Genomic DNA, 16,512 nt, shown 5'->3' with positions numbered 1-16,512 from the left:
TCTAGCCTTCATCTGAATGACTGCCGAAATCCTCTAAAATGAGAAAAGATGTAATGACTTGGAAATCTGTTAATGGCTAAGCCACAAATCAAAATTACATTCTTGAAACTTTTGGGAACATTACAAATGCTATTAAAATAAGCCAACCTCCGAGATGATCATAGTTAGGAAAAGAAAATGGAGATTCCTTAAGGTAAAACACATGTAAAAGGTGAGGTAGTGCTTTGGTCAATATCACAAAAAAACTGATTAAGTAGAGAAATCTCTCTAAACTAGCATGATTGGGGAGAACCTAATAAACTATATTTAATGGAGCTATCATTATGAACAAAAACCACAAGAGAAACACTGATGAGTTGCGTTTCAAAAATTCATCTGCAAATGAGTTGTTTGGAACTAGAGACAATACATTTTCCCATAGTAATGTTGGTAAACACAGTTCGAGCTCCCAAATTAACCCCCAGATTATTTCCATGAGAAATGCTTTGAGGACTAAAAACTTCAAAGCAAATATAAATTATTACTTAACCCAAATTTATAATAAGACTTCTCTGTAAAAAAAAATCTCAGAAATACTTAAGCAAGCAAGCAAAAAAACCAAAACATTTAAAATATCTTAAATGCTGGGACATAAGAAAAATGCATATTTAATCAGGAGGATTACATGGTTGATGGGAAGTTTTTGTAGAGACTGTGGGAGTTAGTTACGGACACATTTAAGGTTGTTAAGATATTGACAGCACTGGCTTCTTTATGCCGAATTTCACTTCAAAAGAAATGGCACCACATAGAAAGAAGCTCAATTTTTTTTGTAAAAATAGGACTCAGAAAGACATAATAAAAGCGAATGCAAGAGAGAGAGACTATATCTAAGGCAGAATTGATTGAGCTATGAAAGGCAAAGGACGCATGTAGAAAAGTAGGACACAAAATGTATCCTAAGAGGAAAGGAAGTGGTATAACAGCTACTCTTGAATTTGACAGTTTCTTGTGCAAACCACCAACCTGTGCATAGCAAAGTATTATTTCAAAGGAAATGCCAATTTAAAAAACAAATACACGCATGCTCAGTTGTGTCCGACTCTTTGCAATCTCATGGACTGTAGCCCACATGCTCGTCTGTCCATAGGATTTTTCAGGCAAGAATGCTGCAGCGGGTTACCACTTCCTATTCCAAGGGATATTCCTAACTCAGGGATCGAACCAGCATTTCTTGCATCTCCTGCATTGGCAGGCAGATTCTTTACCACTGCGCCACCTGGGAAGCCCCCAAAAAACAAGTACAGAAGGTTCCCAACTTATGATGATGTGACTTATAATATGAGTGGTACGATCCTCTCTCAAGGATTGATTACATGAGATAATCAACACTTTATTATCAAATAGGCTTTGTGTTAGATGATTTTGCACAACTGTAGGCTAATATAAATGTTCTGAGCATATTAAAGAACATGCTATCACGTTAGGTAGGTTAGGTGTATTAAATGCATTTTTGACTTATGATATTTTCCATTTATGATGGGTTTATCAGGATGTAACTCCATCATAAATTGAGGAAGATCCGTAATTCAATTTTAATGATGTGTTAAATACAATTTTGATTGAGCTTGTATGTTCTGCACATCATTAATAAACTGTAAAATAAGAATACCATGATTCTCCTTTGTCCTTATTCTCATAAAGTTTCTTCCTCTTTTCTAGAATGACAAAAGCTATCATCATCAGTGCCTCCTGTACAACGTTACAAACTTCCGTCCATCCACAGTTCTTCAGGACCTCTGTCTATTAGATCTAATCCCTTGAATCTATTTTTCACTTTCACTGTATAATCGTAAGGGATTAGATTTAGGTCATACCTGAATGGCCTAGTGGTTTTCCCTATTTCTTCAATTTAAGTCTGAATTTTGCCATAAGGAGTTCATGATTTGAGCCACCAGATAACTATGATAGTGTGATCACTCACCTAGAGCCAGACATCCTGGAGTGCAAAGTGGAGTGGGCCTTAGGAAGCATCATTACAAACAAAGCTAGTGGAAGTGATGGAATTCCAGCTGAGCTATTTCAAATTCTAAATGATGATGCTGTGAAAGTGCTGCACTCAATATGCCAGCAAATTTGGAAAACTCAGCAGCAGCCACAGGACTGGAAAAGGTCAGTTTTCATTCCAATGCCAAAGAAAGGTAATGCCAAAGAATGTTCAAACTACCACACAATTGCACTCATTTCACATGCTAGCAAGGTCATGGTCAAAATTCTCCAAGATAGGCTTCAACAGTATGTGAACCGAGAACTCCCAGAAGTACAAGCTGGATGTAGAAAAGGCAGAGGAACCAGAGATCATATTGCCAACATTCATTGGATCATAGAAAAAGCAAGAGAGTTCCAGAAAAACATCTACTTCTGCTTCATTGACTAAAGCCTTTGACTGAGTGGATCACAACAAACCGTGGAAAATTCTGGAAGAGATGGGAATACCAGACCACCTTACCTGCCTCCTGAGAAATCTGTATGCAGGTGAAGAAGCAACAGTTAGAACCAGACATGGAACAATGGACTGATTCAAAATTGGAAAAGGAGTACATCAAGGTTTTATACTGTCACCCTGCTTATTTAACTTATACGCAGAGTACATCATGCGAAATGCTGGGCTGGATGAAGCACAAGCTGGAATTAAGACTGCAGGGAGAAATATCAATAACCTCAGATGTGCAGATGACACCACCCTTATGGCAGAAAGTGAAGAAGAATTAAAGAGTCTCTTGATGAAGGTGAAAGAGGAAGAGTGAAAAAGCTGGCTTAAAATGCAGCTTTCAAAAAACTAAGTTCATGGCATCTGGTCCCATCACTTCATGGCAAATACATGGGAAAACAATGGAAACAGTGACAGACTTTATTTTATTGGGCTCCAAAATCACTGTGAATGGTGACTGCAGCCATGAAATTAAAAGACACTTGCTCTCTGAAAGAAAAGCTATGACAAACCTAGACAGCATATTAAAAAGCAGAGACATCCCTTTGCTGACAAAGGTCCATATAGTCAAAGCTATGGTCTTTCCAGTAGTCATGTACGGATGTGAGAGTTGGACCATAAAGAAGGCTGAGCACCAAAGATTGATGCTTTTGAACTGTGGTGTTGCAGAAGACTCTTGAGAGTCCCTTGGACTGCAAGGAAATCAAACCAGTCCATCCTAAAGTAAATCAACCCTGAATATTCATTGGAAAGACAGATGCTGAGACTGAAGCTCCAATACTTTGGCCACCTGATGTGAAGAGCTGACTTATTGGAAAAGACCCTGATGCTAGGTCCCATCACTTCATGGCAAATACATGGGGAAACAATGGAAACAGTGACAGACTTTATTTTATTGGGCAGATTGAAGATTGGGAAGATTGAAGGCAGAAGGAGAAGGGAATAACAGAGGATGAAATGGTTGGATGGCATCACTGACTCAATGGATGTGAATTTGAGCAAACTCCAGGAGATAGTCAAGGACAAGGCCTGGGGTGCTGCAGCCCATGGGGTCACAAATAGTTGGACACGACTGAGTAACTGAACAACAAATTGTCATCAGATGAACTCAGTGTGTCATGGGTGAAAACTGCCAATATATTGGATTCTTCATATTAAGCTATTAAATTTAGCATTAATTTTAAAAGTATTGAATAGAAAAGATATTGAAGAGGGCTTGGGAGGGCAAGCAGGCCTCTTATGGAAAAGAAACAGACAAAAAACAAGAAAGGTAAGGTATGTATAAAAGGGGGAAAGGAAAAATACCAATCGTAATACAAAGGGTAAAGAGAAGAGAAACATTCTATATTATAATTGAAAAAGTCAGTCTTTAAAGTTCTTTAGTGTTCAAGGCTTATTTTACATATGAAAAAACCAGTTAGTATTAACAAGAAAGGACCACGCTAACAATTTTGTGAGCTAGATAGATTTAAAAAACCAAAGTAATTCTCCTTTAAATTCTAATAGTCTATAAATCATTTCTACCATTAGGTATGCTTTGTTCCTGCTATTGGTATAGTCACATAATTAATGCTTTCTTTTGGATTTATGAACACTATAGGAATATTTTGGATTTTTAAATAACATTATTTTTCTGATTATAAGTATAAAACATTCATCTTAGGAAATTCATAAAATAGAGACAAATTATAATGAAGAGAACAATAATCACCTGTAACTCCACCAATCGGATATAACCACGGTTAACATTTTGGTGTATTTTCTTTTCAAAGGCTAAGACTTTTTTTTTTTTAGGCTAAGACTTTTTAGTTGCAGGCAGCATTTAACTAAACTTATTCAACATTTTATCTGAAATGATAAAGACTGGTATCCTGAGAGAAACACACACACACCAAGTGAGTTCAAGCACCATCTTCTTTCAAAAAAGGTCAAAATAAATAGGGTTAACTCAAAATCACTGATTTGTATCTAACTTGAGCATTCAAGCATTAAAACCAAGTAAATCATGTCTAGGTTCTGAACCTAACAGCCCCTATAAAGTCAGGCATGAATCACCAAACTTTCTTTCTGGAAGCAATCAATATTGTAACAAGCCTAGGGGCAAATTCAGGCAATAATTATATGTCATGATATACAGAAAGAGGTACATACAGCTGAAAGAGGCAGAACAGGAAATGGAAAAATAACAAAGAGCCCTTGTGCTCTGCTTTGCCCACAGGGCTCCAAAGTGGGTGTTAACAGCAAAATGTGGCAATTCTGAACTGGCTTAATAACTTTGTCAAAAGTCCTTGGAAATAACTCCCTATAGTGTAGCTAAGGATCAACCACAGTTAACTAGCTCCAATGCAGTGCAGGATTTGTTTCTGTGGGTGAGTGGGCTCCTATCACATGCTGCAAGAAGTCGTTTCCTCTGAAGACAAAGTTGACAATTGTGCTGCTTCAAAGCTTCTTCACTGTGGGGCGCAAGGTCGTCTTCTGGGGTTCCGGGACTATCCTGCTTCTTGATCCAGGTGCTGGTTACACAAGTGTGCTCACTTTGTGAAAATTCACTGAGCTATACACTAATTATTTCTGTATCTTTTTGGTATGTACATTATTCGTCAATAAAATTTACATATACAAAAAATTATTCACCCCTAAGCAGTATTTGTGGTACCCTATCAAGTAAACTTTGGGGAAAACCCAACAATAGTTTATAGTTCAGTGGCCATCATGAATAAGAAAAGCCATTTTAGTCAATGAGGTGCTGCTTAACCAAGCAACAAGGAAACTGGGTGTAAACTTCATTTGTGACCTAATTCCTATAATATAGGAATATTATAAGAATACTATAGGAGAAGAGGAACTAAGGCACAAATGGTGATCAAATCTTTCAAAAGGCCAAGGCCACAATAGGCAGTGAATATGGGTTAGACCAGATCATGTTTTTGACTAGTTAGCATATTTTATATAAAGCTCTCTGGGGTATATTTTTGTTTTAAATGTTCCAATTCACATCCCTCCCCATCACCATTTCTGTACTTCTTTTTGCTAGTTATTGGAAAAGAAGCTCAATTCCCACTCCCACCAAAGACTGCCATCTTCAGCTTATAAGAGAACCCTCTTTCTATTTTTAATTACACGGGAAAATGCTTACAACAAGAAGTAGGATACAAAACTGCATATCTGGTATATAATTATAATTCTTTACATAATACATATACAGAGCAAAGGGAGAAAATGACAACAAAAACACCCCAAAATGCTAAAATGGTTACATTTATGGCTTTTTCTGTTTTCCTTTAAATTGTCTGTATTTTCTTAATACTATATTAATATTCATGATAAAAGTAGGATACCAAACTATACCTATACATGGAAAAAGAGACAAGAAGGGATATTAACGATACCGTCTCTGCGTTGTAGAATTATGTGGAGCTCTTATTTTTAGTTTTCTGTATTTTCCAAGTTTTCTGCAAGAAGCATAGTTAAGTTTATAATCAGAAAATAATTTAGACAATATCTTTTTTCCTCCATTGAAGCCTAAGAATAGAGACTAAATGCATTCTAGATGAGACAACACACATCTTCCATGGACTAGGGGAAATAGTTCCTTATGTGCTTAGAAAAACAATTAATCAATCAAGCTATATTGACTTTTATATTATGGAATTTTTATATTATGGAATTCAACGTTCACCAACATGTTCAATGGAAACACTTTAGTTGGAGACATAAATTGAATGGTATAAATCAAATTTTTTAAATATCAAAAAAATAGAAAAGGGAAGGTTCAACAGAAATACTCATTGTCTTTATTTCTTTGTTATCTAGGTCATATTACTATTTAAAAACCATAAACTAGCACATGATGGTGACTACCATAGAATTTAGGCTGCTTGCAATCTTTAAGTATTTATATAATCTTATTTCTCCTTTTTTTGTATATTGAGGCAGGAAGCTCAGTACTTAGCATACAGTAGACCCTTGATAAATGTTCAGTGAATTGAGTTTCAATCCCTTTTTTTAGATAGTTTTCTAGGGAACCTTATGATCCTCTGTCATTCTTGTGTATTTAAGGCCACTCAACAAGTATTTGCAAAGCACATACAGCAAAAAGGTTTCTAAATTGTTGTTGTTTAGCCACTAAGTCAAGTCCGACTCTTTTACTACCCCATGTACACTCGCCAGGCTCTTCTGTCCATAGGATCTTCCAGGCAAGAATACTGGAGTGGGTTGCCATTTCCTCCTCCAGGAGATCTTCCCAACCCAGGGATGGAATCCGCATCTCCTGCATTGGCAGGCAGATTGTTTACCACTGAGCCAACAGGAAAGTTAATAAAGGTTCCTATGGGGAATATGAAATTAATAAAACCTTAAAATGATTACAATACAGTAGGAAGAGAAAATACATGAACAAAAACTACCAGCAAAATGCAGAAAGTACTTATAAGGGATGGAATTCTACGGGAGATAAGAGATTATTTTGTTTTTGGTTGTGGGGGTTGTGGTGAGAAGAGGAAAAGAAGGAATTATGAAAACCTTCAACAATGAGGAGGCATCTGTGTTGGGTTTTGAAGAATGGGTAAGTTTCTGATCAACAGAGCTGGGAAGAAAGGGGTACACAGGCAAAAGCAGAAGTATGAGCAAAGGAATGATAATGGGAAAGGCTAGAGAATATGTTTCAGGATCAATATGAGACAAGAGGTACATAAAGCTTCAAAAATAGGTTGGGACTAGATTATTAAGAGTTTACATGCCATGCTGAGAAACATAATCTAAAAATGATAAATAATGGGCTCTTGAGCAATGGAATATGTGTGTCCAGAGCTATGTTCCAGTGACCATGTGGAAGAAGAACTGAAAGGAAAAAGTGACTGAAGGCAGGGAGACCAATTAGGAGGCTAAGCATTTGTTTCCATTAGAAGACATTTGGAACTGTAAGCAGTGTAATAACAATTGTGAGGGAGAAGGGAACATAGTGAGAAGAAGGAAAAGTTTAAATCAACTGGACGTGGCAGATACTTATTAGAGGGAGAGTGTTGGGGGCCTGGATGTGAATGCAAGGAAGAAAAGGTGTGAGATGAATGTGTTAATAAAATAACAGAAATGAAACAAAAGAGAAGCAAGAGACTGCTTGGGAAGGAGTTTCAAAGAAGGAGTGGTCAACAATATCAAATACAGTTCCGCAGAGAGATCAAAAAGGATGAACGTGAGAATAGATTTTGGAATGGTATTTTACCTTGGTAAATCATCACCACCTAATCTCTTCTCAACTTCTTTTTGAGCCTAAAGAGGTTCTTTTTGATGTCAACTTACTAGGGGCTAAAAAATAAAAATTAAAAAAACAAACAACAACAACAGCAAAACTCAAAACAGAATAAAAACTAAATGTCAAATGGTTGAGAAGGAACTGGGTGGTAATAAACCAGTGGAAAATCCTATTCCAAAGTCCTTGTGAATGGAAAAGAGATTGGTTACTCAAGGGACAAGCAGTTATTTGAGAAAAGAATGACAAACATATGCGGGCCAAAAGATTATTTTCTTGTAAGGCATTCAGTTTACTCAACTTATTCCTAGTTACAGTTAGATGTCAGATAATATGGACCTTGGAGTACTCGTGGCTATTCATTTTCAAATTATATACCACAAACATACAAATCAATTTTCATTTTCTTAAATACATTTAACTATCCCTAACCTAACTCCAAATGTATTTCTAAAATACTATCCTATCCTAAGAAAAATTATAGTTGCTTCCTAAATGTCAGGCTTTGTGTTAAACACTTTATCTGTATTATATCATTTAATCCATTAACTTTATCAGGCAAGTTTTTTATTATGTCCATTTTACATAGGAGAAAACTAAGACACAGAGAAGTAAAATACTGGCCTAAGATTTTAAAAATAGTAAGTGGCAGGGGGAGGGAGTTTGGGATTTACATATACACAGTACTTTATATAAAATAGATAATCAACAAGGACCTACTGTATAGCACAGGGAACTATACTCAATATTTTATAATAACCTACAAGGGAATTGGGCCTTCCCAATGGCTCAGCAGACAAATAATCCACCTGCAATGCAGGAGACGTGGATTTGATCACTGGGTCAGGAAGATCTCCTGGAGGAGGGCATGGCAATCCACTCCAGCATTCTTGCTGGAAAAATCCCATCAACAGAGGAGCCTGGAGGGCTATGGTCCATGGGGTCACAAAGAGTCAGACATGACTAAAGCAATTAAGCATGGCACATAAGGGAAAAGAATCTGAAAAAAAGTATGTGTGTGTGTGTGTGTGTGTATCTGAATCACTGTGCTATACACCTGAAATTAACACAACACTGTAAATCAACACACAAGTATATTTCAATTAAAGAAAAAAAAACCTGGGGACTTCCTTGGCAGTCCAGCAGTTAAGACTCCTGACTCCCACTGGAGGGGGCACAGGTTCTATCCCTGGTTGGGGAACTAAGATCCCATGTGCTGCATTGAGCAGGCAAAAACTAAAAAATAAATAAATAAAAAGTGGCAAAGGTCATCTTCTTAACATGCTCTAAGAAGTCTTTCAACAATGTATACAACAAGCAACTGTTTCATATAGCAAACTCTATTCCAAGGGAGACCACCAAATCATTCATTAACTTAAATGGCTTGGTTCACTCACTTTTTTACAACCCTCAGGAATAATGCTTCTCCTGCCATCCTTTTGAATATGTTTCAAGGTCTTGTAAGCACGTCATGGATTATGAAGGTGGAAGCTTTGCACAGGTCTTTCAATAAACTCATGCCTGCACATGTTGACTCAAGGAAAACTATACAAGGAAGTACTGACACCACTTCAACCCGTGGGCTGTGTTCAATTAGAAAGCATGCAAGGCTCAGGCTCATCTGCTTGGGAAAGCAGACTAGTTAGTTGTGCAATAACAAGAGCATGCGCAACGTGTCTCATCGTGACAACCCTGCATTTTAGACGGCTTTAGTGCTTACTCTAAGTTTTGGCCGCTTCTTATCTGATTTTCATATTTAAAAAAGACACGAATAGCGATTTAACTGTGAAACCAAAATTTTCTCTGAATTTTCTTCCCCGTTTCTGGATCATTTTTAATGAAAAATATCCAGAGATTGCAGGATCAGCTGTTAATAAAAATCTATCATGTACAATTTTTTATCTGAATGAATCAAGATTTTCTGGAAGATAGTATACAGAAATAAACTGCTAGGTTGCTGCAAGGCTATAGCTACCCTTTGGGAAAATTTGTTATCCATAAAAACAGTCTGATTTTTCTAATTGGTTGCGGTTAGATAGTGGAGTTTCTCTCCAATATACAAAAGTTTTAAAGCTATTGCTCTAAACCAGTTAGTTCTATTACTTGAAACAAATGGATATTCATGGTCACAGAACTGTGATAGATAGGAGTGTGGATGATCAGCACTAATTCCAGTGAAGGACAATTCAAGCACAGGCCCCTGTGAGAGGGGGTGGAGAAAGGTTTTGTAAAACGAAGTCCACAGCAATGACTTTTCCACATTCGGCGGCCCTTGTAGAATTCATGGCAATATATATTACGTTAATCAGCACTTAAACTTCAGTCTTACCTCTTTGCCACTAGGATCCAAGAGAAATAGTTTTTTGACCAGAGATTACAATGAACCCTGGGATTACTCTCAGGAATGAGCAAAGCAAACAACACAGCACTTTGCAAACAAAATATTTAACAACATACATGGATGAAATGCAAAGTGATTTCCCCCTGTGTTGAAAAATAGTTTCTCCAGGAGGGAGAAATGCGATTCCATTCCTCAAGTAACTAGCTAGCTCTTTCAGCTAGTTAACCTAAGTGTAACATTGCTACAGTCATATAAGAATTCATTGCTACATCTCAGACAATAATTCATTTTTTAAAGTATCAAAATACTCTTCTGAGTTTTAATTAAGTGATCGCTATTTAGGGCTTTATTTCTATATAGTATTCTGAAACAAAAGAGCCATGCTGAGATTCCCAGTGTATTTAGGACTTTATTTCTATATAATATTCTGAAACAAAAGAGCCATGCTTAGATTCCCAGTGTAATTGTCTTTATCCTGACAGTTGTGTAAGCCTCTGTTTGCTCAATTTTTTTGCATCTTGTTAGCATTAGCCTATTATAATAACTAACTTTTAACTGAGTATTTATTATCTGCTAGGTAGTTTACATACATTATCCTTAATGATCACAGCAATGTAAATATCTCCATCTTACAGATGGGAAAACTGAGACTCAGTAAAGTTAAAACTGAGACTCTGACCAAGGACACAAAGCTATTATGTGGTAAATTCAGAATTTGATTCCCATTCTTGACTACAATGTCTGTGCTTTTCCTAGTACATCATACTCTCTCTCCACAAAGTATAAGTAAGATGTATGCAGAGTGCCTGGAACATAGTAGGAACGCAAAAAAATGAATTTTATTGTGCCCTAAAACTATCAGATAAATATAAGCTTATATCCTTAAACAGAAGTAGGATGAAAGCAGTCTAAACCAGAACTCTCTAATTAAAGAGTACTTTTCAATTCCAAATCATCCGTGCAAACGAATCTCATTTGGAGGAGGCAAAGTCAAAACCTTGCATGTAAGTAGCCAATTGAAATGGAAGGACTTTAAAATTTATGAGTCCTTATTCTTCCTTTCTATCAGCCTTTAAAAAGTCTTTTCATTCTAATCAATGAAGTATCAACCAAAAGAGATGGAGTTGCTGCTATCTTTACTCTATAAAATCTAAGACTCAACAGCATTTTAGAGCTGAAAGGGAGTTTATTTGGTTCATTTTTGTCTCTGCACAATCTACAACTTGGCCTCCCCCTCCTACCTCTGTACTATATCATTTGACTGAGTAACCTGTACAAGGTCACAAAGCTGGTAGAGGCACAGAAGGGACTAAAATGAGCTCAAATCTCCTGAGTTCCAGTTCAGTGCCCTTTCCATTAAACCACCCAGCCACTCTCTCTACAAGTGCTCTCTAGGCAGGGCCAGACACACTGTTTTAGGAAAAACACAAAACCTCCAGTAGCTAAACCAGCAGATTCATCTCTCCAGTGACTCCTAAAAGGATAATCACTTCATCCTCCTGGCAAACCTGTGGGAGTGGTTCATTCTTAGTTCTTTTCCATTTGATTGAGGAGGGAACCCAGGCTAGACTTCAAATAAGTTGCTCAAGGTCACAGGACTAGCAAGCAATGGAGGGAGAATTTAACCAACATCTGACTTGAGGCCCAGCTCTCAACAACTATGATATACTGCTAGTATGTGTCTCTGCCTTTTTATCCCCCCACATTTTTTCTTTGTCTTTTGGGGCCTAGGATCACTATGTACACATGGTATGAATACCTAAACATAAATAGGGAGAAGGTTTCTGGAAGGATAACTGAAAAGGGAAAAAGAGTAACCCACTTCATCTGCACAAACGTAAGATCTACCTGGATTACATTTTCCAAAGTCTAGGTCCTTGCTAGCCTCGTGCATAAACCTCTCCCTTTTAAGTAACACTAATGGCACCTGTTTTGTCACTCAATAAGCTAAATCAGATTTTTTTTTTCCCAGAGGCCAAGGAAAGCAGTGATGCCAACAGTCACTTGGGACCTGAGACCCAGGGGCAGAGAAGGATCCGAGGGCTGAACATAGTTTCCAACAAAACTGGAATGAGGTTAACAGGGCACAGTAACACAATCTTGTACCTGATTCGAGGAAACACGCAGAGAAAACAGGGAGAGCGGAGGGAAAAAAATCTGCGGCGGGCCTGAGGCTGTGAATCAGGACAAGATTGAGGAAGGGATTTTCCAGATGGGCTTCTCGGTTAGGCTGCCTCCCAGTCATATCAAACCCAGTGCCCACCACCAATGCCCACCCCATGCAAGCACCCTCACAAACAGCAGGAAAAGACGACGCAAAGAACCCCAACAGCTCTCGAATTGCCAGCCTCTGCAATCCGTTGGTTTTTACCCTTTTCCACCAGAGGCAAATTCTGAAGGATTTTCCCGCCCAACCCCCCATGCAGGGTGAAGCTCGGGGAAGAGAGGACCCTGCCTCACTCGATGGGGACAGAAAGGACACTCCTTCGGAGCAAGGGGATAGGGGAGGAATATCTTCAGAGAAATATGGGAAAAACGGCCTCGGCAGGGGTTTGATGGGGCGCAATCGGATAGCTGCACTCACCCGGGTGAGACATGGGGATGACCTCATTGCGGGTCCCCGGGAAGTTAAAGATGACGGCTCCAGACGCCCCTCTCTCGTAAGCCAGATGGATCTTGTCTGCGAAGGTGCAACCCCCACCGCGCTGGATGAGGGCCAACCAAGACACTTGCACGCTGCTGCCCCAGTCCCCCGGGACCGTGGGCACCGTGAAATTCGTGTGCGGGTTACAGGCATTGAGCGCCCCCGGCCCGTCGGGCGGTACCAGGACCCCAGCCACGGGCTCGAGCGGCGAATCCTGGCCGTACACGCCCTCCTCGCTCAGCTCCCACACGGTGCGGTTCACTCCGGTGTGCGGAACCCGCCAGGACACGTTGAGGTACGCGGTCCACACGGCTTCGGCTCCCCTGGAGCCGGGGGTTTGCGGACTCAGAACCAGCAGGAAGCACCAGGCCAGCAATCGGGAAAAGCCACAACCACCGCGGCAGAAGACCCCGGCCCCTGGCAGCTGCCCCATGATATGCGCGCTCTGAGGTTCCCTAGGGCCCCTGGCACGCGCCTTCCCGACTCTCGGCGGGACCCCGGCCTGGGCCAGGTGCGCGCCAGGTAGTGAGAGGACGGGACGAGACTGGCGCGCGCGGCGGGCTGGGTCAGAGCCGGCGGGCACGTAGCGTCGCCGGAGATGTTGCCGCAGAGGAAGCCCTTTGTGGCTCCACTCCTCTCCGCGACTGCCGGGGCCGCGTTGGGCTCCGGGGTTTTAGCGCGAAGCTCCGCCCCGCCGACTGGGGGTAGAGGTGGCTGGGAGGGAGGAAAGGACACTGCGGGACCGCCTCTTAAAAGGGTAGCAGGAGGGGAAGGCTTTAGACTAGGATCGGAAGCTGTGTGGTCATGTGTGTCGAGTAGTTGTATGAAAAATGGACAGGTGAGGAACTGTGGAATCAGCGCGAACAGAAACGCTCGCTGGTAGGATTCGAGTCCATTTTGAACTGCAAGAATGTATTTTTTTCCCTCGTAACGTTTGCCCACAAGGCTGTTCAGGCTTAAGGTGCCAGAATGCGAAAAGTACTTCTAAAAAGCCCAGATCTGAAGGGTCTGAGTTGCAGTCCAGAGAATTTGGGTAGGTGGGTGGTACCTAGACAGGCTATTTACTAATTCTCTAAGGGGGGAGGGGCAGGAAGAACCCATTATCTTTTTTTTATTTTTCCTTTCCTGCTCTAAACAAGCATCATACCTGTGTATTTTCTTTTACCCTTACCTCATCCTAAATCTACTGCATTAGATGCCCCTTCTAAAGCTAATCTTAGCTCTCAAAAAAAGAATGACTGTTTTCATACTCCTCGAAACTAAGCCTCTTCCATCTTCCGCAAACCAGATTTACCCAACCGGATATGTCTCCGCCAACTCATGACCTTAACTTAATCTTTCTCCATTGCCCACTAACAAAAATGAGCCTGATTCACCTTGACAATTCGCTCATGGCACTTTGGCGTTAAGAGTTCTCCTTATTTTAAGTATACAATTTTCATTTACCCTGTTAGTTGTTAATTTAGTATGTGCTCAATAAATAAGCATGGATTAAACTGAATTAATACTTCTGGTGTCTGACACATGAATAATCTTCAACCTTGGCAAAATTACTTCTCCGTGCCTCAGTTTCCTCATCATCTATAAAATGGGGTGATAATAGTACCTACCCCATAGACTTGTCCAGATGATCAAATGAGTTCATACATATAAAGCCCTTAGAACAGTGCTAGCAGAGTATAGGGCTTCCCTTGTAGCTCAGCTGGTAAAGAATCTGCGGATTCATTTTGATGTTTGGCAAAACTAATACAATATTGTAAAGTTTAAAAATAAAATTAAAAAAAGAAAAAAAAAAAAAGAATCTGCCTGCAATGTGGGAGACCTGGGTTGGATCTCTGGGTTGGGAAGATCCCCTGGAGAAGGGAAAGGCTACCCACTCCAGTATTCTGGCCTGGAGAGTGCCATGTACTGTATAGTCCATGGGGTCGCAAAGAGTCAGATAGGACTGAGAGGCTTTCACTTCACTAGCAGAATATAAAAATTATATCTGTTAAATACTATTATTATTAAACAGTCAGGGACCCAATACTTTTTAAAGAATATCAAGGTTGTTACTCTGAGGTAATAATCAGAGAAAGTAATGTTCAGAATGTTTAGTTTTAACAATTTTTTCAGTTCAAATAAATATAATTTACTTTATCCAGCCCAACATTTGTTAGGTTCCTAATCAATCATTTCACACCTATGGCCCAACGTTTACTTAATCAATATTATTCACAAAGATTAAGCATGGGACAATTCTGCACTTGATACCCTTATGGTTTGAGAGAAACCTAGAGGAAAATTAATACTGTAACTAAACAGCACCTAGAATCCAAATAAACGGGCAATTTTGTGAACCATGAACTGTAGGTGTTGACAGAGACTTTAGAGGTCAAGGGAAGTATATGGGACCAATAGCATGGCACCCCCAACTACTGATTACGTTACTCTCTTAGATAAAAATTACCTAGAGTAAAATAAAAGGATAGCATCTGCCATGTAAAGAGACGGTGTGATTCCAGAAATTGTCTGAAATTGCTGGTAAGGAGCACTCAACATTCAATCAAAATTACTTGCGTGACAAACAACTATATGGTACTTTGAGGAAACAATGTGTTCAAAAGAAAAGAAATCTTTTATAAGGTGTTTACAATAATGAAGTTTGGAGAGACATTTATTAATATTCATTCTGTCTTTTCTTAAATATTTATTGCAATCTCCTATATGTCAATCATGGGCTAAGCTTTGGGATAAAAAAAATAAGACATTAACTCTGCTCTCAGAAAGCTCATAAATTATTTTTGATCAGACACACAAGCAAACTGATCATTGTACTATGTATAGAGTGCTGGATGTAGATAGTGTAAGAGATATGCTAGAGTTAGGTGTAGGGCAGTAGTGGGTGTTAGAGAAGAGGAACTAACTCAGACTGGGAAGTTAAGAAAAAGCTTCCCAGAGGAGGTTACAATTGTGCTGATTTTGAAAGTGTCAGCCTTTCTAGACAGAGAACAATACAAGAAAAGGCATTGATGCATGAAACTGAAAATGTTGAGAAACAACAAGTACTACAGACTCTATAAACACCAAGTGTTTGGAACCCGGAGTACAAAAGATAAAGTTATAGAGGTTCAAAGGGGTCAGTTCTTGAGAGTCCTTTGGGTAAAGTTAAGGAGTTTGAACTTGATCCAAAAGCAAGGAGTAATATAATCAGGGTTTAAGCAGGGAGTAATAAAATCAGATCTGAATTTTAGTGATCATTATGGCTTCTCTGTGAATAAAAATTTGGAGGAGACAAGAGTCTCCTGCAGGGAATCCTCTGTCTGCAGGGAACCCAGTGCTCTCCAGGTGAGAAATGAAGGTGGCCCAGACTAAATAGGTAGTGGACATAAAGAGAAATGGACAGATTATAGTGTATTTTGGAGATAGAATCAATAAGACTTGTTTGGAGGATGAATGAGAGGGACTCATTCATGAATGAGAGTTAGGGACTGCTCTGAGGTTTTTGACTTGGAAGACTGAATGTCATTTAATTAGGAGGAGGGTTTTAAATATGTAGAGTTGGTAGGAAGAGAAATTATTTCAGTTTAGACATGTTGAATTCAAGGTACCCGTGATGTAACTAGGTAGAACTGTCCAGCTGGCAGTTGAATTTTCTGATTACTGAATGCCTACTAAGCACAAGACACTTGAGAGGTACAAGTATACAGGGACAAATGAAACAGTCCCTGCCCTCAAGGTGTTCATAGTTTAGTAAGAAAGTCAAAGTGTTAGTCAGTTGCATCCGACTCTTTGTGACCCCATGGACTATAACCTAACAGGATCCTCTG

At 39.4% G+C, this 16,512-nt stretch overlaps 1 protein-coding gene across 4 annotated transcripts in view; it reads right to left on the bottom strand.

Annotated features, from left to right (window-relative positions):
- Positions 1-13,363, bottom strand: part of RNF128 (ring finger protein 128) — a 65,055-nt gene extending 51,692 nt beyond the window's left edge. For 3 of the 4 annotated variants that reach the window (XM_070784437.1, XM_070784439.1, XM_070784436.1), the window contains exon 1: positions 12,644-13,363. In XM_070784437.1, coding sequence (XP_070640538.1) covers positions 12,644-13,136 — 493 coding nt within the window. In that variant the 5' untranslated portion in view covers positions 13,137-13,363. The remainder of the gene's footprint in view (positions 1-12,643) is intronic. The other variant, XM_070784440.1, reaches the window with a different exon arrangement.
- Between the last annotated feature and the right edge of the window lie 3,149 nt (positions 13,364-16,512).

This window comes from Bos indicus, chromosome X (assembly GCF_029378745.1).
Source record: "Bos indicus isolate NIAB-ARS_2022 breed Sahiwal x Tharparkar chromosome X, NIAB-ARS_B.indTharparkar_mat_pri_1.0, whole genome shotgun sequence".
Lineage (NCBI taxonomy): Eukaryota > Metazoa > Chordata > Mammalia > Artiodactyla > Bovidae > Bos > Bos indicus.
The sequence above is the reverse complement of the archived record's forward strand: the minus strand, read 5'-3'. Positions and strand labels throughout refer to the sequence as shown.